This window comes from Antrostomus carolinensis, unplaced genomic scaffold (genome assembly GCF_000700745.2).
Source record: "Antrostomus carolinensis isolate BGI_N321 unplaced genomic scaffold, ASM70074v2 scaffold23397, whole genome shotgun sequence".
Lineage (NCBI taxonomy): Eukaryota > Metazoa > Chordata > Aves > Caprimulgiformes > Caprimulgidae > Antrostomus > Antrostomus carolinensis.
In genome coordinates this window covers 1,170-24,776 of record NW_010329805.1, presented here as the reverse complement: position 1 = coordinate 24,776, position 23,607 = coordinate 1,170, and the positions used below count along the sequence as shown (strand labels likewise).

Here is a 23,607-nt window from a genome sequence, read left to right as displayed (position 1 = left end):
TATCACTAGTCAAATGAAGCACGTGCCTGGGAAAAGCCAGCACAGATTCACCAAGGACAAACAGTGCTTGACAAAACTGACTGTCCTCTATGACAAAGAAACCTGTTAGGTTGATATGGGGCAAGCAGCAGACACTGTCTACCTGGATTTCTCCAAGGCTTTCAACATGGTTCCCTGCAACCTCTTCCTAGAGAAACTCATGTGTTACAATCTAGACAAGTGGCTGGTGTGGTGGGTGGGAAACTGGCTGACAGGCCGCACCCAGAGGTGGTGGTAAATTGCTCCTTTTCAAACTGGCAACCTGTCACAAGTGAGGTCCCCTGGGGATCGATGTTGGGCCCACACTGTTTAATATTTTCGTAAGTGATCCGGATGATGGCATCAAGAGTACCCCGATGAAGTTTGCTGACGATACCAAACTGAGTGGGGAAGTAGACACTTCAGAAGGAGAGCTACCCTGCGGGGGGGCATGTTTAGATAATTTGTTAAGTAGCTAATAAGCTAAACACAGTTAATGTCCCATGCTTTAGATATATGATAATTAATCTTTACACTTCCTCCTCCAGGAAATTTGTCAGAATGGTAGTAACTTTACAATGAAATAAACTACTTACAGTCTGGTCCTTCCAAATTGAGATATGGTATGTCCATCACTCTCATAAGAAATAGCCTGAAGCAAAACAGAAAAAGCATCCTTAGCAAATTTCTGCCTAAAGACCTTTTAATAAAGCTTTCCTTTTTATAATTTTTTAGATGTTGCTCCTGAAGAAACAGAATTAATCATCCCAACTATATCTTAAGCTACAATTAAAACAAACAGACCCTCTAATTAAGTCTAACACCTTATCTAATAATCCAGACTCAAAAAGTTACTTGACATCATGCTAGAAATTTTACTTATTCAACAAAACAAGAACAAAGAAAACCCAAACTGTTACCACTGAAAACAATTAAAACAAGTGGGGAAATTAACATTTAGAAAGTAGCAGCTCTGCACAGTAAGAGCCAGTTACATGGTGGATAGTGCAAAAGTTGTTGTTCTAAATACATACATACTTTCACATTTTCTGAGCACTGCAACACGCTTTAAACAAACAGAATGGATCTTAAAACTCTAAAACTGCAAAAGCCATCATGACACTTTAGTGGAGACAACCAGGACAAGTCTTTTGCCCTTCAACATGTAACTGAAGAGTTTCTCAAAGCGTTCAAGAAATGCTTTCAATAGAAGGTCATATTCAGCTCTGAAAACTATTTCCCTCCAAAATAAGATAAGTAGCCTAAAATCTGTCATAGGTAGAGATGCCACATTAATGCTACAAAACATTTGCTGCGTACAGTGTTCACTGGAGAACTAAAATAAATAACTTCTCTATCATAATTTCAAAAAGCTGCTAAAATGCTTATCAGATTACAGTTACAGTATTCAACCAAGTAAAAAACTGAGTTAACAGCTGATAAAAACATTTTAAGTCTGCGGACTGATCTTTAAATTCCCTAGAGATTCTTTGTATCACACCACACTCACTTTTAGTTTTTAAGAGTTTGAATATTATGTTTTTATGGTTACTTCTATCACTAAAAAGTCTATTAGAATGCAGTTGATAACTTGTCTTTACTATAAACATTCAGGAGAAAGAAAAAAAAAAAATAAACCAAGACACTAGGGAGAAAATTGACTCTTATGACAGGTTCACATGTGAGCCAGAGGGTCTTCAAAGAACTGGCACTGGCTATGATACACATTGTCCCATCTAATTTCTCTTCCCAAGTCTCAAGGAAGATATGGTCTAATGGGCACTGAGTCCTCCTGAGCGCTGTAGAACCTAAATGGAATTTTACCAATAAAAATTAGAAACATCAGCATCAATTAACTTTAGAAACTTTAATTCCAGCATACCACTGAGTAATGAAAGTATTTTACAAAGGAGCCAGAGTTCCTTCTCATGTTTAGCTTTAGGTGACACACTCCTATAGCCTTGGCTTCATTATAGCTATCTGTCAAAACAGGATAGGAGTGACATCTTGAGAATGAAGCTAGCTTCAGAACACAGCTTCCAAAGGGAAACAGAGAAAAACGTCCTTACTCTGACATCTCCTAGAGATCCAGCGTAATGCTGACAGTACATGCAGTGCTATTGCTCAAAAAAGAAAGAAAAAGTAAAAGCCATCCACCCAGAAAACAACAGACAGGAGACGCAGTGATCAGGCCATAAAAGTATCTTTTAGGAGATTAAAGGGAGTGGGAATACAAAGAGGGAGAATGGGACACATCTTCCAAAGAGGAATGGAAAGGAGGCGACTATATTCCATCTTCTGGAGGAAGACATCAGGCAGGATCACACCTAGCTGGGCAGAAAAGAACTTGCAGGTCTGGGATCTATGCTCTGCTAGTAAGCTGGACTTCGGATTGTTGAAAGATACTCAGTTCCATTTATTACCTATGATTTGCGCTCACGTCTTCACATGAAATAATGTCAATGTCACCGTTAGTAGGAGCCACAGCCTTCTTCAGACTCCAGTGCAGGGATAAGCATAGCCTAAATATACAGTATTTCAGCTAGACAGTGAAAGCAGTTTAGTCTTCACTGGGTAGATGGTGTCCATCATCCATGCAGGATAGGAAAAGTCAATTGGGGAAAAAAAAAAAGGGGGGGGCAGATTTGATTTAACTTGAGCTGTCTGAAGAAAAAGCTTTCACAGAATTCTTGGACCCAGTTACTTTTTAAAGTACTCAAATAACTAGCTTAGTTTCCTAGGTAGTAGTTTTTATAAAAATAAAGATGAAGTTTACTAAAAATACAACAAAATCTTCTGTGGCGAATATCAGTTAAGCTGCACTCCCCCGGGTTTTATCATGTTGAGGAAAGCAACACAGTGGCCAACAGCAAGAACAGAGTTATACCAGAAAATGTATATACCCGAGATTTAATTAAGATCAGTTTTTTATCCTCCGAGACAAATACTACATTAATTTATTTGGTCAAAGAACTACGTCTCTAAACAGCACTTAAACACACAAACACACATACTCCCTAAAGAAACAGTATAAATAATGGGTTTAATATTAAGTGAACTTTAAGTATGTTACAGCAGGAACTGCATCTTGTAGCACTACTTCTATCACATGGATTACAAGTACTGAGTTACAGCACAATCCATAATTAAGTATCCATAGTTATGGTTGCAAGATTCCTCATCTATCTGCCGAAAATTTAAACTAATAAAGTTGTTCTGTATGACAACATGAACCCTCCTTTATATTAAATTAGCTAGATTAATAAAGTTGTAGCTATGACATTGCTTTTCACTACATTAAGTCACAATTATTTAAAAGCTATACTGACCTGACCAAGCTAAAAAAAATGTTATTTCCTACACTGTTTAGAGTCTACAGCCAGATCACATGGTCAGAGGACAAAGGTCTATTTCTCAATATACAACAATCTCCTAGGAACTGAGGTATTTTGAGACAACCACTTGGAAGACAATTGTTTCTGTAGCAAGTCAAGTAAAATAAGGAGAGCGAGGCTATGATCATGCCACTTCACAGCAACGCATAAGTAGTCTCAAGTAGTCAACACTCTTCCTCTGCACTGAGCTAGGGATGAAAGTTTTCACAGCTGTGTGATGAGCTGCACAGAGAAACTGATCCAGCTGAAAAAAGAAAAGGCATCTTTTTAAACCCGGATCAGTTTACCAGTCCAGCTCAGTAACTAGTACAGCCACATGTGGCTGAAAGCACAAGGACAGCAATTGTTTAATCCTATGCTGTGATTGAAAAGTTATCAAACTGCAGAAAATCACATTGACTTTTTTTGCAAAGAAAATTAAATTAACATAGAAAAGCAGAGGGAAAAATTAACTGATTTGCAATACACACCAGACAACCTAGCTCCTCGGTGAGACATTTTCCACAAATACAGCACAAAACCAAGCTATCTGCACAAATTCTGGTTTCTGATATCCCTTTGTATGAAAAAAAAATTTCCAATATAATTTCTATTTCTACAGACCATCATGCTATTCAGCTCAATAAAGCATGATGTTTTCATTTCTCTACTCCTCTCTCACCCTCTGCCTCCAGTTACACAAAAGAAAAAAAAAACAAAAACAAAAAAAAATGAAAGCAACATTCAAACATCCCAAAGAGATCCCAAATAATGTTGTCATTAAAAGTTTGAGAAGAGACTGCAGGTGGGGGCAGGGAGGTACGGAAGAAGATAAGAGATGATGCTCTAAACAGGTCAAAAAATTTAAAATCCATTCCAAAGTATATAGCACAATATAGCATCCAAATTATACATATAAGAGTTTAGATATTACAATATAAAAACTCCCATAATGTCAACTCGTAAGTGTTCACCAGGGATTACTCACAGCAGATTGTTCACATGAACATGATTTTTCAGAGATGTTGTATATACAACAAAGCATAAAGATTACAGAAATGCATCTCTGGAATTCTTGGCTTATTGAGTTGTTTATCATATAACTTACTGCATTATGCCTAAAAGAGCCAAACAACCCTAATGCAAAGTCTGTTTTTAATCTGTTCCACTCTTTCAAGAAGTTGAAACTAAAGATTCTACCTATGTTCATCATTAACCTATATGAACATTAATCTATATGCTGGCTACCACTCTTGAACAGCAAGCCATGAAGTTCCATAACTTTGCCAACATAATGAAAGAGGTCAAAATAATTATTGAAAAAAGTATTACCTTCATTTGAAGGCTAAGTTTGTAAAAATCAAAGCTTGATTTTTCAGTTTTAAATTTACTCCCACTATTCACATTAGTGACAAGTCTATTAAAACAGAAAACATTTCCAAAATCCTGTCAGTCACACCAGTCATGTACAAGTTTAATCTCTAAACTGTATTTAAATATTAACACCTAGTATTCAGAGATCTTGAAATTAAGACTTCATAAGCAACTCAAAGAATCATAAAGTGGTCTGCTTTAAAAAACATTTTAAAGACTATTGTGATAATAGTTCAAACTGAGAACATTGCTTCTAAGTAATTGCCTTATAATAAACTACTCTGTTCAGCTTCTTTCAAGAAAAACTTTTGTGACAGATAGCATAATTTTCATTTGTTTAGCTTACTCTTTGCATGTTGTAGTTTGTGGTTTGCTTGAAGAACATGACTACAGCACAAAGGAAAAGGTTTCCTTGTTCTGACTGCTGCCCACAGGATCAGGTAGAACTTCTGGAGGAAGGAGGAAGATAGGTTTTTTTCTCCCCAGGAGTAAGAGAGGATGCTCAACTAGGGAAAGCTTCTAGACCACAAACTAGAGAATACTAGGTGTAGCAGGAAGCTAGCTGGCAGCCCAGAGCATACCTGCAAAAAAGCCCCAGAAGTAACATACTTACTAGGGACCTTAAGATAACTACGTAAATTGCACAATTCCAGACCAAGTGCTGGAAACAGAGATCTGGTCTGCAAGGACATACTGAACAGAGCAAAAGACTTGTTCATTTAAACATCTAACAGCTCGGACTTCTGATATGTACTACTTTTTTTTTTTTTAATAGTTAAATAGAGGTGTCTTATTCTGGTTTGTTATTTTGCATTATGTAAAAAACTAGCTTCACAATTACAAGCCTTGGCCTGCTCACTATAAGGAAAAGGTGAGACAGTCTCACCTCCAAGCTTTGACTGAGGTGAGGTGACAGATGTTAGTTACATGGCAAAGCTTCTAAGATCACGTGAAAGTAAGACATGGCATGTCTTCCAAGTTTCCATGATTTAAAAATAACACAGTTTTTCTGAAACAAGAAGCTACAAGTTCTGGATAATGACACAATGGATAAACTTTCTTTTTTTTTCTTGTAAGCAGTGATTTTCAATTATTGCTAAAAAAAAACCCCAAAAAACCAAAAAAACCCACACAAAACAAAAAAACTAAACCACCAAACTTCCTCTTTCTTTACAGTTAGGTAGTGTTAACTCTGAAGCCAGGACAGACACAGCAGGCTTCCTCTCAAAACTTTGAAATATCACATTTGAAGTACACAATTAACTTGAAAAAGTTTAAAGTTAATGCATTAGTGCGAGAGTTTCGGAAGTTTCTACTTGTTGCAGATATGCATCTCTAGAAAGAACTGAAAGCATTTTGATTAATGATTTAAAAAATAACCCCCTCAATTGGTGTCTATGAGTTGGTATGTGTGTGTGCTGGTGTTACTGAAAACAACCCTGTCATAAATACTACCTAAAAATGAAATTATGCTGATCAATTCTATCATCACCTTTACATTCAAATCAAGCAGTCACTGGAGGTCCATCTTCAATCTAAGGAATGTACATACAATTTATAACATCTGCTAGAACACATGGAGTTACTGCCTCACATGTTTCTGTGTCAAGAGAACTGCCTAACTGTTGTCACTACAGTAATTTGGTTTCCAGACCTGAAAGCTGAAAGCTATTTATCATGATTATTCCCTCATTTGTGTGGGCCATCTGAAGCTAAAATAATTTTGCCAACTCCTATATGATAGGGTTTGAAAGGATGGAATTTCTCCTTAATTTAAACAGACAAACTAGAGTACTAGCAGCTTTTTAATTTCAACTCCTTTCCCTTTATGTAACAGGTTATACATCTTCAGAAGCTACGTAAGGTAAAATCTACAGATTAAATATGCAAAGAATCAAATCTGTGCATAAAGACTTCTAGATTTCTCAAGTCTTTCTTCAATTTGTTCAAGTAATTTGCACGAAGATCCAATTCAAAAGCAAAATACTGGTCATAGCATCATCCTATAAACTAGTAATCATATACATTTATTATGACTTCTTAAGAAGAGGTTACCTGATAATAATAGCTTTGTGTTATTTGGATTGATGTTACAGTAGAAATAATTTCGTTTTTCCAGACTGTTTAGTGTACTCGGTTTTAACTATCACCAGTTTCTGACAGTGTTGTACAACATAAAGAACACCTGACCAGTTTTTCTTCAGTTCCACTACTCCCAAAGCTCACTCCAGAAATAATTTTCTCAATTATAAATATATCCTCAACAGTGGCACGGACAAGGCCATTAAAGCAGTTCAGGTACTCTTCTAAATGCTCTTTTAGAGGTGAGCAGAAAGTAAACCATTCTCTTCAAAAGAAAAACAGTATTTACTTTAAAAACTCTAGCCTCTCTGCAGCATTACTAGCATGAACCAGAAAGCCAGTTAAAACTGAAGCATGAAGAAAAACACAGTTAGCCATGGATTCTGAGGCTAGAGATACATGTTCTAAGTATAGTGTTACATTTCCATGTTTTAGCAAGTCTTGTAATATAACTACTTACTTGTTAAAAAAAGGCTCAATGAGTTTTGATCTAGCAGACACATGGTTTTTTGGAGGACTGAGGAATGAACCTGATGAATGAAGAAGAAATTCAGTACATAATAAGCAGCTACAGACAGCACTAAGGAAAAGGTTTGAAAAAGACTACAAAGATACCTAGGAAATTAGCCATGGAGATGAAGCACAGTCCAGTGATGTAAGCATCATATCCCGCTTCATGAAGTTGTTCAGAAGCTGTATCATAACTTGGAAACCCTTCTGCACTTTCTGAGGAGAAAAAATAGTTTGTAAACACGTCATCACAGAAGTTAAAGACAGCCCTGTATGCTTACCCACACACTTATTTTGTCAGAGTACAACATCATTTGGGTAAGTTTATATGAAACCCAGAACTTCGGGAAACCCAGAACTTACAGGAAAAAAGCACAGTTTTGTTTTGTATGTTTAAACAAGAATAGGCTCCTAGAATAGAAACTCCTTCGTATTAAAAAACCTATTAATCTACACACCTACTTAGCCAAAATGGAGTATTAGTTCTAACACAATGACAGCAGGATTCCCCACACAGTATACTTTTTCCTGACTGTCTTGCATTTAAAAGAACAGACACTCAGGCTAATTGAAAACTCTGCTAATAACCTGTTTGCTAACCACCTGACTGACCTATGCTCTGATTTTTCAAGGTATTTAAATGATGAAGATGGAACTAAGTGATTAAAAGATGTCTTTATTGACAACTTTATTGATAATCATGCTTGGTGTTTACGTGATGACCTTGAGAAGTATCCCTTTAATCACCTCTGAAAGTGGAAACTTTAATAGGCACTTCTCTGAAGAGAAGTGTCTGAAAACACAAAAGCAAGTAACAGAGAAATATGTACACATCACACTTTTTTTCTTTATCATTTAGAATTTTTCCACTCCCAAAACCAAAATTATTTCACCTCTGTAGCTAGCTTCTCAACCTCAAGAAAGCTGTCTCATTTTCTTCTAGAACTTATTCTGAGAATAATACTGGAAGAACAAAGTTAACTGTTTAAAAAGCCAAAATCATGACCCTTACATTAACGTACAGACTGAAAAGTGAACTCTAATTTCATTTAATTTATTGCATTCAAACTAGCAAAAGAAGCTAAAACAGTGATGAAATCTATTCAGGATTTAAAAGAGTGATACAGAAATACTAGCATAACTTTTACAATGGAAATATATAAGCATGCACACTTGTTTTATTTTGTAAAAAGAAACCTGAATGCAAATTTTATATATAAAACTGTATACAAACTTTTGCTGCTCTCAACTAGAGCAGCAAAACATCAGGCCTTTTTTCAGATGAGTGCTTGTAATATTTATTTAAAAAATAAAGTTGTCCGAAATTCAGGCAACATTAAGCTATGCTGGCTGAGATTAAAAATACATTTCTTAGTGCCTAACTTAATTTTTTTTTTTAATAGATACATATCCAGAAGAAAACATAAATGAACAGTTAATGAAAGTATTCTAGTATTTTTGAACATGCATTGCTGTGGATGTTCTGAACCACATTAATAATCTCTAAATATTAACACTTCTGAGGCAGTTAACTGTTAAGGTCACATTTTGCTCAAGAAAAAAAAAAAAGGTAAAATTATTATTTTATATTAGATCAGCAAAAAATAGTACCTGACAAATTATGTTACATTCTGAGAAGCTACAGAGGATATGGCACTAAAAGGTCTGCATGTAATTACTCCATATGCATGGTAATACTTGGGTCTAGGCACCAACAGCTCCAAGAAGATTGCAGATTATCAATCTTATTATCTCTCCTGTTCTTACAGCTTAAGTGCATCTGCTCTGCATGTTCAGCAAAGTAAAAAAGTATCAGTCATCTTATTTTTGATAAAGCATTGAGACTTTCCCTTCCAACATACTCTACTGTTCAGTACTGCCCTCCTTTTTCTAAATCAGGAGCTTAAGAAAAATTCCAGAACTTTGAGATAAGCTTGCCCTTTGATTAAATATCCTTTCACCTCAAAGCAAAGAAAGCTCTTCTAGAATACACATGACTAGTCACTACTATGTAACTTTTCTTGGTTTTTGTTTGTCCAAGTGCCTACTAGAGTGCTCTGGCTTTGATCTGAAGGACAATAATAACCAAAGGAAACAGTTTTAAAACTACTTCAAGTTACTCATCAAAAATCAACTTAAAAAACAAAATGCCATCATCAGATGATGATGAAACTGTTGTTCACTGAATACATCCGTTCTATTATCTAAAATAAAGTAGAAGGATTCCCACTGACTTCTGCTAATAGTTCCCAGTACAACTGCACTGTATGTATATTTGAAGTCCCTTTCATCAAAACACTAAGCATTAATAGAGGAACTTACATTTCAGACCAAGAACAAAAATAATCAAAACACTTTCTTTCCTCTGAAAGAGGAAAACATCAGAAATCAGACCATTTTGATATATCTTACCAACTTTAGGAGGGCTGAATGGAACCTCTTTTAAACGCTTTTCTAGTTCTGCGAGGGATGTATTATTAATGATCTCCTGCAAGAAAAGACACGATTAATTGCCCATGTCAAACACATTTTCTCTGAAATCAAATGGGATAAAATTAGTATTTACTGCTGCCACCTTGTGTTCTCTACGGATTTATACATTGCCTCATTTCAAACTAATGCACCAGAGAAGTCCGTCAAGACAAGTTTTAAGAAGTTAACTTGCCTCACTTACAACATAATGAGTCACAAGCATTTATTAATACTTTTCAGAATTATTGATGATTAATTATGTCAAAGTAGTATTTCTATTTGAATCTGGTTACATGCATGGTACATGTGGCAGGGGAAAAGGCAGCACAAACAGCAATGCAAAATATCCTAAATACTGACCATAATGGCTGAAGGCTTTCAAGGAGTGTATTACAGTGCACTTGCTGACTGGACATTCTTGAATAGTTTGGTAAGTGTAAATACTGCTGATTTAAAGTAATACAAAGACAGTGAAAAAAGCCTGACAATCAGAAAGCTGCCCCTAAACTTGAGCTTAGTTGAGCTGTATTACTGAATTTATATATGCATATATAAAATGTCACAAAAATATATACATAGTATTAATTTCTTCAAACCAAACATCTTTAAGTTCTTAATCAAATACACTTTGTCAATCTGTACAATGGAAAAACATGCAGAATAAATAGCAAGAGAAAACAAAAAATCTCAAACAATCTTTCTTAAAGTTGTCTGAAATTTTAGAGGACCAAATTTCCTTTGGTTCTAGATCAAGACAGCTGTTTACAGTTATCAAGTCTGCAGTCTGAAAAGTTATCAAGAACTAAGTGGACAAGCTGAAATAATGCATTATATTGGCATCCCAAAGCACTATTTGATAACAATAGCCTAAAACCCAAGCATCTACTGTAAAAATTACAAGTATCAATATTATAGTATCAAACATAAAACTTGTGCAGGATTATTAGTTTTCAGAATACAAAAGCCTCTATTCTGACTACATCAGTATGCAAGACAAACCTGAAAATACCTACTACGTACACTTCAATGAGATTTTCTGTTATGTAATACTCCAAAGTCAGAGAGGTAGTTAGAAAGATAGATGCTGCTTCATCAGCATGTTTTTTAATTAATTCATTCTAAAGGCACACAAGAAAGCTAAAGAGTGTGATCACTTATGTCAGCACTTCTTTGGAAGAATAAACTCATGCTGCAAAAGGTTTTAAGAAAAACCCGTAATTTTTTTTTTCTCCTGCTGACTACCCACTGAACAGCAGGCTACAACAGAACCTAATGATGATGTTCAAGCATCTTTTTCTAGACAAATCGAAGCCAATATCTAAAGCTTTGAGTAAGCAAGCAGCTTCCAGGTCCTATTTGTTCATTAATAACACTTTTTTTTTTTTTCGCCTGAGGAGACATGCAGTCTTGTGCTAATTTACAAGACAAAAAAAAAAATTGACTAATCACATTTTAAATAGCAAAAACCGTATATATTTTGGACTTCAAAGCTGATAAGTTACTTTCAAATTGCAACAAACAAAAGTCACTTGTACAGAAGTAAAAATTTGTATTCTAAAATTTTTTTAAGTTTAGATAAAAGGTTAAGAAAAATCGTTCTATTAGAAAAAAGGAGCATCACATAAAACATTGTTAGACATTTGTATGCAAAAAACACCATGTTTCAATACACATTTCATGCAAACTTGTATCTTCAAATCATCCTATAATAATATTAATTTACCTTAAAAGGTTGTGTACTTGCCATCAGTTTAGTATCCAATAGCCTAGAAACAAAGTAAGAACTAAATTAAGTTGAAATGGAAGAATGTTCATTTTGCCAAATCCTCAAAAATGTTTTGGTATATTAGCTGGGAAACAGCAGTTTCACCCTACTGAAAAATTACTCTCAGATCTTGGAGCAGCCAAAACACTCCCTGGCTTTGTTCAGCATGAAAAAGGACTGTAACTAAGCAATAGCAAGAGATGCAAACAAGAATAGCAAGTAAATCTCGTTCCAGATGTAGTGCAGACTGAAAACACTAAACATCATGCCAAAAAAAAAAAAGAAGGGGGGTAGCAAAGCTGCATCTTTTGCCAAGAAACAGAACAATAGCATTACTCTTCTGAAAGAGAGATGTGACAGAGTGCTTTAAAAACTATATTTATCTAACTTGTTCCCAATTTTATTTCCAGTAACAGCTAGGTTACAGGGCTAAGACAAACAATATTGGCTTGCTAAAACAATCTTAAAACAGTTGAAAGTTTGAACTGAGAACTTACCGGGGAAAAACACATGATGTTACTTCCTTGAACTCACTTAGGTCCTAGATTAACATTAAATCAGAAGATAAAAATCCAAATAAGTTAACTGTTTATCAGTCTCAGGATGACAGACAGAAGTAGCTACAGTTATCCAATCAGCTTTTAAAATTGAGATACAGTGACTGAATTCTCAGTGACCTCATGAGATATTTGTCAGCATTACCATAAATACCATCTGCAATTACATAGAACTGCAGACTAATTATTTCTGATTTGTCTGTGATTTGTAAGAAAAATCACCTCCAATACCCTATCTATTATATAACCTAGACTGCTTCTAATTGCAGCTCGGTTAACAGCTCTATTTAAATGTTCCCAGCATTTAATATGTCAATGGAATATAAGCAGTCACTCCAGGTGGACAGTTGACGGCCTACAGGCTTAGATCTTTCAAGAGTCTAGTACAGAAGCAACTGACAACTCTTTATGTTCCAAGATTTCTTATCAATCTATTAATTGTACTATGTTATATGAAAAAATGTATTCCCACTTTGTAAACTACAGGGAGAAAAAAGCCACACAATAATGCTGAAGCTTCAAAACAGTATCTTAACACGTCAGTCAGTTAAATTTACCTGTCATTATCCAAGCAGTTTCTGAAGGACTCACAGATATGAGCAGAAACCACCATTCAGCTCCAACATTTTAAAAACGTAAAGAATTCAATCCAACTGAGCTTTCTACATGAAGATTTAAGAAAATAAGGCAGCAGCCCAGAAGTAACACGTGTTCTTTTTAAAATACTTTTCCGTTGCTCTTAATAGACTGTCATACTTCCATTCACATTGAAGTTTGGAGGTAAGACTAAAGACAAATACATTAAGGCATTTATTTCATCATCTGAACACTCAGAAGATTACTTACATCAGGCAGGGGACAATAGAACTGGTGTATGGTATGCATAACATCCAGTAGCATATTGTGCCCAATAACAAGCTTGCCCTGTGAAAAGAACATTTAATGTAAGTTACACTTCCCATCACAGCCATGGCAAGGGCAGTACATGAAAAGCACCGATCCTAGATGCCACGTGAGAGCAGCTGGAATAAATACAAATCAAATCTCCCCACTTGTTCTCTGCCTGCCCCACAGACTCCTCCATTCTCTCAGAGCATACACTCCTTTTTCCTCTACTCCCAACCACTTATCACAGCCTTCAGCAGCAGCTTGAAATGTTGAGAAGATGCACTAGAACAGCTACTTATAATTTGGTTTCCAAACATAATGTATTTAAGATAGAAGTCAAGTGATTTCTCAGTCCACTACCTTTTAATTTACAACTTGTACAATAACTCATAATCTTTATGGTTGTAATATACAGTAGTTATTGGGGGCATAATCTGGCTTCTCATAGTGCAGAACCTTTCATAGCAGATGTTGTACAAGCAAGTTCCTTCTTGAAAAAGTACAAGAATTGTTTTAAATGCTAACTTTGATTCATTTGACATGACAACCTTTTCTGCTTCCCTGCATCTTCCGTTTGATAGAGAAAACAATATGCACACTTTTTGTTTTTCCTACACATGAAAATAACTGGGCTGAAGGGGACTAGAGAATTGGAAGAGAAACAAATGACCTTCTCTGATTAAGTCATTAACTGCCAGAAAAAAAAACCCTAAAACCAACAACAATCTTTTTGGGACAGAGTAAAAAAGCCCTCAAAGCTCAGTTACTTAAGAGAATCTTGTTAAAGAGCCCTAAGAAATTGGTATTGTTGACTCTTACAAATAATGAGGTTGTTCATGTCATTAGTTTAAGAGCTTACTTAACCTACCATACTCAACCACTGTAAAATATAAAGCAACATAAACTTAAAAAAAAGCCACTTTAACTTGCTTTAACTTGTATTTCATTGTATTTTCCAAAATGTAACAGCAAAAGAATTAATTCTTTGAATTAATTAAATTTTTTTCTTACAACCAAAGGTACATTAAAAATCATGTTAACTTACAGAATTAGCAATAGCATGAACGACTCTGGAAAATCCTACTGCATCATTCAATTCTTCCTGTAAAGAAAGATTCTGACATTAGTGAAACATAAATATTGTCAAAACTGTACCTGCAAACTGGCAGACACACCAGCTCAAATTGTTTCTCTAACATAACCAAGAATAGACCAGAGAGAAAATGTCAACTTTTGGAAGATACATGAGGTCAAATCAGGACACTGCTGACAGAATTCCAGTTTTATATGTAGCTCTAGCTCACTGTAAAGCAGGACAAGTCACAAGCTATTGCAGTGGGCTGATCCTGTCCAGAAGTCAAACCACTCTCTCTGCCTTTTGCTCATTCCCCTTTCCTGGTGGATAGAGAGGGCCAAAAAAACAAAGGCATGTCCAGCCACTTCCTGGGAAGCAGGGTCTCAGCATGCTTAAAGGTTGCTTGGGAAGATAAACACCCTAACCACGAACATCCCATCACAACCTTTTGCCCACCCTCCAGCCTACTTGCTTTTGGAGGAGGGTGGAAGACCGAGAGAAAGCCTTGACACTGTGCAAGCAGTTCAGCAGCAGTCGAAACACTTGTATGGTATCAACACTGTTTTAGCCACAAATGCAAAGCACTGCAACATATGGGCTGCTATGAAGAAAGTTAACTTCACCCCAACCAGGCCAATACAGCTGTAGTCAGTTCATTGTCAATACAGTATCTTCAATAGTCCCCCAGCTATTAGACTGCAAACAGCTCAAGAAGATACTAAAATGAAGCTACATATCTTCACCCATATTTTTTACACACATTGTTATAAGATGCAATAGGCTGAATCCTGATTGTTAATTCTATTAAATCAGATTTTATTTTTATGCCAACATTGAGATTAGGGAAGGAACATTCTTCACAGAACAAAAATAAGAAGAAATATTATATAACTACAATCTTATACAAATACAATGCTATATGATCCAAGTTTTTAAACTGATTCAGATTGGTTGGGAGGATCTGACTACAGCATCTGTTTTAGTTTCACTTAAAGAATTTTTTTGTAAGAGATTTTTCTTTTTCTAGTCTAGAGAATTAATTTCTGTCTTCCATTATCTCTCTTTGTTCAATCAGAAGTGAAATTCAGTGAAAACATTCACTGTTATTTTAGTTCAGGTCTGAAAGCCAATAGTCAGGCTGAGTAATACACCTACAAAGACTGTTTCAGAAATACCTACCGTAGCAGTAAATTGTCCCTAACTTGCCTTTTGAAAAAAAGAGATGCCAAATTAGTTGAGGCCTCTGTTAGATATCTCCCTCCCTCTTAAGAGGCATTCTGCATGCAAGTGTTATTTGCTCCACTCAAGCTGACTTTATTTTGATACATATAAGCACAAATCACAAGAGTGTGATCAATAATTCCCACAATTCAAGTCTTAGGACTTCTTGAAACTTGTCTCAGTCTCAGTAAAGAAAAATATCAAGTCTCATAAACCATGTTGAGAGTGTCTGACCAGACATGACCTTCCAGTCAACTTGTTACTACCATGTGCAGGATGTTTCTATGAAGAAAAGTCAGATGACATTAATTGAGTACTACTCCAAGGACAGATTGTGAATTCAAATAATGTGAAAAATTGCTCAAGAACTTCTGCAAGACATTTTGCAATTACTATTGTTATACAGTATAATAATTGCTGTATAACTGATGTTGCCTATTACTAGGCCATGTTTCTCTGATAGAGCAGATTCACATAAGGATGAATTCACTCCTCCAGAATGTTGGGTCAGTACTCTACAACTACTCATTCTTTAAAATTGTGTAGAAGGTCTTGCAAGTCAGCTTGCTCTATTGCAAAGCCCAAGTTATCTGGTAGAATTTGGAGGATCAATTTCAGACAACAGAAACAGCCAAACAAAAGGGAAATACTACCAAACCCTATCACACAGTTTTGCAGAGCTGCTGAAATCACAGATTCTCCCCCTCCCTTTCTCATGTAAACTAGTGAAATGGAACTTATTTACCTGTTCTTTTGCTTGTTTCTGCTGTTCTCTTCTTTTTCGTTCTTCTTCATTTACCTTACTAATAACAATATATCTCTCCTTCTAAAATAAAAAATTATAGTTTGAGAAATGACTCTGAGAAATTTATATTTAAGACCACTGCAAGTTTCTGTAAATTTACATTGCAAAGAAAATTAAGTCATACCACAGCATCAGTCACTTGGTAACATGACTGTTTCTATTGTAGCCACCACTTTATCACCTACTCCCAAAAGCCTACTTTAGAAAGCTGGATTAGATTCATTCACCAAACCAAACTTCTACTAAATCCACTTTTTACTTCTGAGGAAAGGTTATAATCATTTCCTTGTAAATAGTGGATTTCAAATATCTTTTCAAGCAGAGATTTGTGCTGGGAAGCGAGGATATAGCACGTGATGCCACTATTTTTCCACTAAGATCAAGATCAACTTTTCACCAATAGACTTACTTTTCACCAATATTGAACATCAAATCTACAACGTCTTAAATACACTTTAGTAACCTTTAAAAAAATAATATTAAGCCACACAAATACATCCTTATGCTTCATATGTTGGTAAGTTTTATGTTTAGAAACTAGTTAATTATATTCCACTTTAAATGCTTCACATTTTGCATAACAAAGCTCAAGTTAGATCTAAAAGTTAGGAGAGTTGGTAAAATTGAGAAATACAATTTCCTTTAAACAGAACTAATGTTACAGGCAGTAACATGCCTAGTTACCTTGTCTGACTCCAGAGTTTCAACATGGATACCTTTTGGATACCTACATCAAAACAAATGAAAAATAAGTATAAGTAGTTATTAATTTGGCATTTAGCATATTGAAACCAAAACAGTGATTCAGTAATTTCATGTTTCATTATTACTCTAAGTCTTAAGTGCAAAAGAACTACTAAAAGTTCCTTTTTAATTTAAAATAATGGAAAATCTGAAGCAATAGGCTAGTTAAATTGTCCTCCTTATGTTACCTAACAGTAGCTAGCACTAAAATGTATTTTCTTATGCAATTTCTTATCCTATTCCTATAAATCCTGTAACTTCTTATTCCAGTAATACTATGTAAAGATCATCTAGATATTTCATTGCAGTCTAGAATCTCTGCTTTCAAGAAACCCAAAACCAAAACACCAGTGAGAAAGCTCTCATTTACCTGCAGCCACAAGACAACTTCTTTGGTAACTGCATGCTTTTAATATGTCACTTATTCTAAGATTCATAAACAACCCTGAACTTCCTGCTAACAGTAAAGTTCTAACAGGAAATATTAATACAAATGCTGTTACCTCCGCTACAGGGTTGCATCACTGCCACAATCACATTTAATTACCACAGTACTACCATACACAGAGACACAGAGCATCCAACTGATAGCAAAGTCAGAGAATACTGTCTTTCACTGCTTAATAAGTACATATTACACCAGTCTTCCCATTAAAATAAACTAACCACAATTATACAACCCCTGCAGAACCAGCATGTTTCCTTTGTCCTCTGGCTACTACTAAAACTAGTACTAGAGAACACATACTGGAGTATTATTGTGTCCTCTCCACCCTGACTTCTCACACAATTTTGAACCTAAACCTCACTTTCAAGCTATTCCATGTCACAGACTGTGGATGCATCGAAACACTGTAAAAACACTGATGCACAACAGAACACTTCAATAAAGAAAATGACCTGTGAAGAGTTCTAGACACAAGGGCAATCTATAATCTCACTGTTTTCACTAATTATCTCCATGCTAACTTCACAATTTTGCTTTCTCTCACCAGTACACACCCACAGTGCGCACAGCTGTACATACATAAAGCAATACAGACAAATGTTAAAAAAAAATGAACACATTCTTACATCCACTGAGAGAAAATGCAAGAATAAGTGTCAGACAAACATAACACTGTCCTACTGGAAGCTATAGATATTATATCAATATATTAAAGAATCCACACAGAAAAATACTTGAAAAATCCTCTTTTTTTTTTCAGATTAGTTCTCAATCTCACTTCTTGAGATTCCATTTTATACAGAGATTTTATCCACTTCCCATGTAAGTAAGAGTGCCAGATGCTGTTGCAACACTGAATTAACTAATGTACAAAAAAAGAATTCCATTGTATTTTTCACATTTTACTGGTACAGTCAGAACAATGAAAACCTCATCTCTATAGTCTACAGTTTCTCCTAAGGGCTTAAGGGATATATTTAGGGAAAGATGAGGGTTAAAGTAAGCCAAGAAAGGAGAAATTAATCACTATTAGAATTCAGATTTTTAAGTCATCAGAAATGCTTATACTTGGCATCTAACAGGAACTATAAACAAACCAGTACCGACTACAGAACCAGTAGTTTTTCCAAGTAAAACCCACAATCTGTATAAGCACCTTCTGTTCACTAAAAACCTGTTCAGTTGCATTTGTTACACAATTCTAAGCCTTGCTGGTCTATTCAGATTTTAGATAAGAATGATAAAATAAATACTAAGCTTTAAAATGTTCAAATGAATCATCACAAACCAGTCTAATGCAATTTATCTTCAGAACATTATAAAAGTCTTCTCTTAAAGGAAAAAAAGGTCTAAATTAATAACCTGTGAGGTTAAGTAGATCAGATCTTACCCAGATTTCTTATTAGAAATACTAAAAAAAATACTGTAAGGCAGTATTACCAGTAACTTACTTCCAGCTCAAGGTCTGATAAATTAATTTCCTCTGAAATCTGAAAATCAAAAGAAAGTTGTTTTACTAACACTCCTCTTCGAGAAGTGTTTCAAAGTAATAACATTCAGTTAAAGTTAGCTCCATGTTCATTTGTAGAAAGATTTTTAAAGCATAAGTCATTGCTACTAGAACCTAGAGGCTCCAACGGGTTTTACTGAATTCTGATGTTCAGTTGCCAAGATGTAAAAGGCTTTACAACATTTGTACACTTATCAGCATATTTTCTCACAAGCGAATATTCTTTTCACAATTACTGAATATAGATACAGTGATGCTACCTTACCCCCAGCTTTATAATCTTATAGTATTCCTATTTATTTTTTTTTTTTTTTCCTTTTTAAATAACTGTACTCTCCAAATATGTGGAATCCAAAGCTAAATAGACTTTGGGAAGGAGACCCACCAAAACCAGTTTCAATACACAGTGTCAACTATGAATAACTGATAGCTCAAGAGATTTGAGAAATTTGTTTTAAAATGCAAATGAAGGCTTAGGGAGCATTTCAGCAATAACAAAAGAAGACCTCATACACAAGAAACTTCTTGGTTATATTTAAATACGGTGTCACTACATGCAGAAGTTATGGCTCATAAAGCAGAGCACAACTTCCATATAAATTACCACATTTTCTCAACCTTCAGAGATTAGTCAAATGTAGATTTTGCTGCAGTTAACCCAAGTACAGACATTATTCTTCTTCCTTGTCACTCCCTTAATTCTGTATGGCCAAAACAAATATTTTTTTAGATGACATGTAATTTCAGAAACTGACCCTGTACATGGCTCCAGTTCCAAACTTTCATTTTCTTCATTCTTTAATAAGTCTTCTATCTGTTCCCTGAAAGAAATAGATTATTTGCTTCTATAATTACCATTTTCTTTTTACGATGTTTACAGCTTTCCCCAAAAGACAAGAAAATACTTCATAACAAAAAGAACTATTTCACAACTAACGAACTAATCAAAATAGCTTCAACATAAGAACATGTCACTGTTGTTTATGTTTTAGTTTCAATAACATCAGAGAACGTTAAACAATTTTACTTACACTACTTTATCAATGAATTTTTTCTGATCTTCAGGAATTGTCACAGGACACTTTGTGGCATTAGGAGAAACGTATGACAGAGATCCTGCACCATTGGTCTGAGAACGTTTTTCATCATACTGTTCCCTTAGCTGCCTTTCTTCTTCCTGATTTAAATATGGAATTCCTTAAAAAAAAAAAAAAAAAAAAAACAAAAACACAAAAACCCCTATATTTTTAAAAGCTCCTCATAATTAGAGACAAATTAGGGATGTATGATTTAGCAAAGACTTATTACTAACCAAGCATTTGCCAGTGTTACTACCCTGAAGGCTCACAACATATCCTTCCCTTTCAGTCATCTGCTCTAGACCCCGTTCTTTATCTGTGTGTATACAGGCTTCCTTCTAACACATGCCAGATTAGCTGGTACCATTGGAGCTGTATGCCTCATCTACACAAGGCATGAGCCTGAGGACTGCAGAGCTGTACATCACAACCACAGAAAGATTTAGCCCTCCTCTTCCTTGCTATCTGCATTGCCTTAATAGACTGCAGCAGCACATCCTACAATGCACTGATACCTTTTCTAAAATGTTACCACTAATCCATTATACAGCTACATAACTTGTTACTTTATCTTTTTTTTTTAGCCACCAAACAAAAATAAAGAACCAAGTACTTACCTAAACAGGAATTCTATTCTGTTGAAACTATACAGTGATTTTTTAGAAAGGGACTATCAGCACAATTGTAGATCAGATAAGAATAATTCTAAGAACAACATTATGTGTTAAAAGAGTATTATAAATGGTTGTCTTTTTCTTTTTGCAGAAAATGAAGAAAGATGTCATCATAAATTTTCCAGACATTGCAAGAAAGAAAAAAAAAAAACCAAAACAACTCACCATTGCGAAAAACTTTATTAAAATCAAATCCTTGGTTTGCTAAAAAATCTATACTTGAACTCTGCAACAAAAGAAAACAGCTTTACAATTGTCAGGAGTATCTGTGGCATAAGATCAATTCAGTAATTTTTATACTTTTTAAGAAATTATACTAAGTACAAAGTTAAGAGCAACCAAGTTTGTGACCCTAAAGAAGCCACAGAGTTTAGGTTACGCTACTTCTGTTATTTATTTTCAACTTCCCTAAAGCACAAGAACAATAAATACACAAAAGGGATAAAGGTAAAAGGAGGAGCTATGGGGAGAGAGGAAACTAAAGAAAGCAAGATGTGGTTCAGGAGAACAAATCTGAAACCAGAAAAATGCTGGCAATAGCCTGGGAAGCAATGGAAGGGAGGTAAGCAGACAGGGATACAAAATTAAACAGAAAAAGCACAGGCAAGAAAGGAATTAAAAAAAAAATAGAATCATCTTGCCACGTTTGGAACATTGAACATTACCTCCAGTTCTAGAAACCACACAATGTGTAATTGTGTAACAAGATTTAAAAACTGAAGTCAAAGATATTCCCTTAAAGCTCTTTTTTAAGGATTGCTCTTAACTGATGCTTATTTCTTCTTTAAGAAAAAAACAAACCCCAGAAACTTATGTTTATCTGCCTTATTTAAGCTGTGAAAAGACCAACCAGTTCTCCCTCTACAATGATGCAGAATTTTCCTATAAGTATTTTAAGAAGTTTGCTTCAGGTATACCTTAACCAACAGAATCAAATTTGTTTTTCTACTAACCTGACAGACAAACTTGACATCTGGTGAACTTCTGTTAAAGGGTTTTGGAAAAATATAGAAATTAAATGACTTCATTATATACCTGTGAAAAAGATGAGTTGCATGTCAATACAGCTTATCAATATTACTTAATATATTCCTCAATTAAGAAAACAACAAATAAGAGAATAACATACTTTTCTTCTGTGTGATCATATTTAAAAGTGCAAAGGCCAAACTGAAAGAGCAAAAAATCCATGGAATGCTGGAAAGAAAAGGAAAACTTTGCATGAGAATAAAAATTGTACCCAGGGTACATCCACAATAAACAGGATTTCTCTCCACTCCAAAATTAAATAAATCTGAATCTTCTTAACCAACGTCTGTTCTGTTGGTAATTTTGAAGTAAACACACCAGAGTTTTTCAACTAGTTTTAATCGCCATTTAGTCATCTTACTACTGCCCAAAGGTGATTTGTAGTATACACTTCCATTCCCTAAACAGACAAGAACTGAGGGAAGTTCCATCTCTCTCCACCTGATGCTCACCCACAATAGATGCTACAACTAAAGCAGCTGTCAGTCTCCTTCTCAATGTTCATTTACAATCCCCATAGTGTGGGAGCAGGCTGTGAGCAACACTGGCTGTATATAGTTTTCAAATACATGTAATAATACATTTAATATTCTAATCCATGTGGCTAACAGCAGATAATGTGATAAAAGTACTAGCATAGTCACTAGGCACTTTATCATCATGTCCTCTAGTATTTCACAATTGTTGAATCAATATTGGAAAGGTTTTTAACACCACCGCAATTGTATGAGAAAATAAACAAGTGTTGCAGTCTCATTGGAAGACTTGTTCTCCTGAAGGTCAAACATCCATTTTAAACACAAAGAACACATAGGATTATTAAATTCTCTCATACACACACACAAAAAAAAGAGTGGCAAAAGGACATACAAAACTAGTCCCCTTCTCTTATCTTTGAGTATAAAAATAAAAAAATATCAACAATCAAGTTAATTTACTGGCTAGTAAAAGTTAAACTTTAAGAAGGTGACAACAAAGAATTTGGGACTGGGTTCTGATACACCAGACCTCATACAATAAGCAACATCGACCGACTGTGCCTGCAGAGCCTGTATTGTCAGCTACCCTGAAGCACTCAAAGCCTCATATTCAGCCAGACGAATAGAAAATGGCATCCTCTCGCTTCTTGGGTGCTCTTCAGAGACTGGTCTCTACTTTTGTCTTCTGTAGTGTTTGGAGGTTTTGGAGGGTTTTTTGCTTTCCTGTTTTTTTGGGGGTTTTGGGGGGTTTTTTGTAAGCTATAGCCTCCTCTCCAGTTTTTGCCATTTGTTGTCCTCATTTCTCAGTAGGAGCACTAACCAGTAATTCCCTCATCCTGCAATGTCTCTTAACAGAATTATTAGTAAACAGTATTTATTAAGTCCTTGGACGCTTCAGGAAACAGCATGTGCTGAAATAATTAGCATTTCTCTTTTCTGATTCCTTTCTCTTATGGAAAAAAAAAACCAAAACAAACAAACAAACAAACAAACAAAAAAAACCACAAAACCAAACACAAAACACACAACCCAAAACATCGCAGTTTTGACCTGCTGACCCTCACGCACTGTATGTTGTCTCCTGGGGCCATTTGGCTATTTTTCAAAACTCTTTCTACATCCTTCAGCTTTTTTTTTTTCTCTGCCGCAAAGAGGCAGAGGTGGTGGTGGCAGCTGGCATTTAAGTTTTGTTACGGACAGCACACGCTGGCAGGGGAGGTAGCTTGGGAAGGACCCCAGTCCTGATGTAGTTTCTCTGCCACTGAATTTCTCTTACCCGGTCCCACTTTGAACTGAAAAATTTTAACACTCTCAATATCCCTTCCCAAGTTCTATGCATCTACTAACTCTTGAGTGATGAATCAAGTCTGACTGTCTTTTCTAACCATGCCTTCTGCAGGTTTAATGCAACACTCCCCAATTATTTTCTTAGAGACAATGAAACAAGCAAGCCCTGTCTGCTCTATATAACTCAATTTTACAGACCTCTGTCATATTTCCCTA

General features: G+C 35.3%; 1 protein-coding gene across 1 annotated transcript in view; it reads right to left on the bottom strand.

The window, feature by feature from the left end:
• The window catches only part of PARN (poly(A)-specific ribonuclease), a 58,075-nt gene that overhangs the window by 33,349 nt on the left and 1,119 nt on the right, over positions 1-23,607 (bottom strand). The window contains exons 3-18 of the mRNA XM_010172723.1: positions 21,726-21,793; positions 21,550-21,631; positions 20,762-20,822; positions 19,875-20,040; positions 19,599-19,664; positions 18,785-18,823; positions 16,826-16,868; positions 16,082-16,162; positions 14,086-14,142; positions 12,999-13,076; positions 12,093-12,136; positions 11,554-11,596; positions 9,771-9,846; positions 7,464-7,574; positions 7,309-7,378; positions 615-670 (exon numbers count right to left, since the gene is read on the bottom strand). Of these exons, the coding sequence (XP_010171025.1) occupies positions 615-670; positions 7,309-7,378; positions 7,464-7,574; positions 9,771-9,846; positions 11,554-11,596; positions 12,093-12,136; positions 12,999-13,076; positions 14,086-14,142; positions 16,082-16,162; positions 16,826-16,868; positions 18,785-18,823; positions 19,599-19,664; positions 19,875-20,040; positions 20,762-20,822; positions 21,550-21,631; positions 21,726-21,787 (1,135 nt within the window). The 5' untranslated portion in view covers positions 21,788-21,793. The remainder of the gene's footprint in view (positions 1-614; positions 671-7,308; positions 7,379-7,463; positions 7,575-9,770; positions 9,847-11,553; positions 11,597-12,092; positions 12,137-12,998; positions 13,077-14,085; positions 14,143-16,081; positions 16,163-16,825; positions 16,869-18,784; positions 18,824-19,598; positions 19,665-19,874; positions 20,041-20,761; positions 20,823-21,549; positions 21,632-21,725; positions 21,794-23,607) is intronic.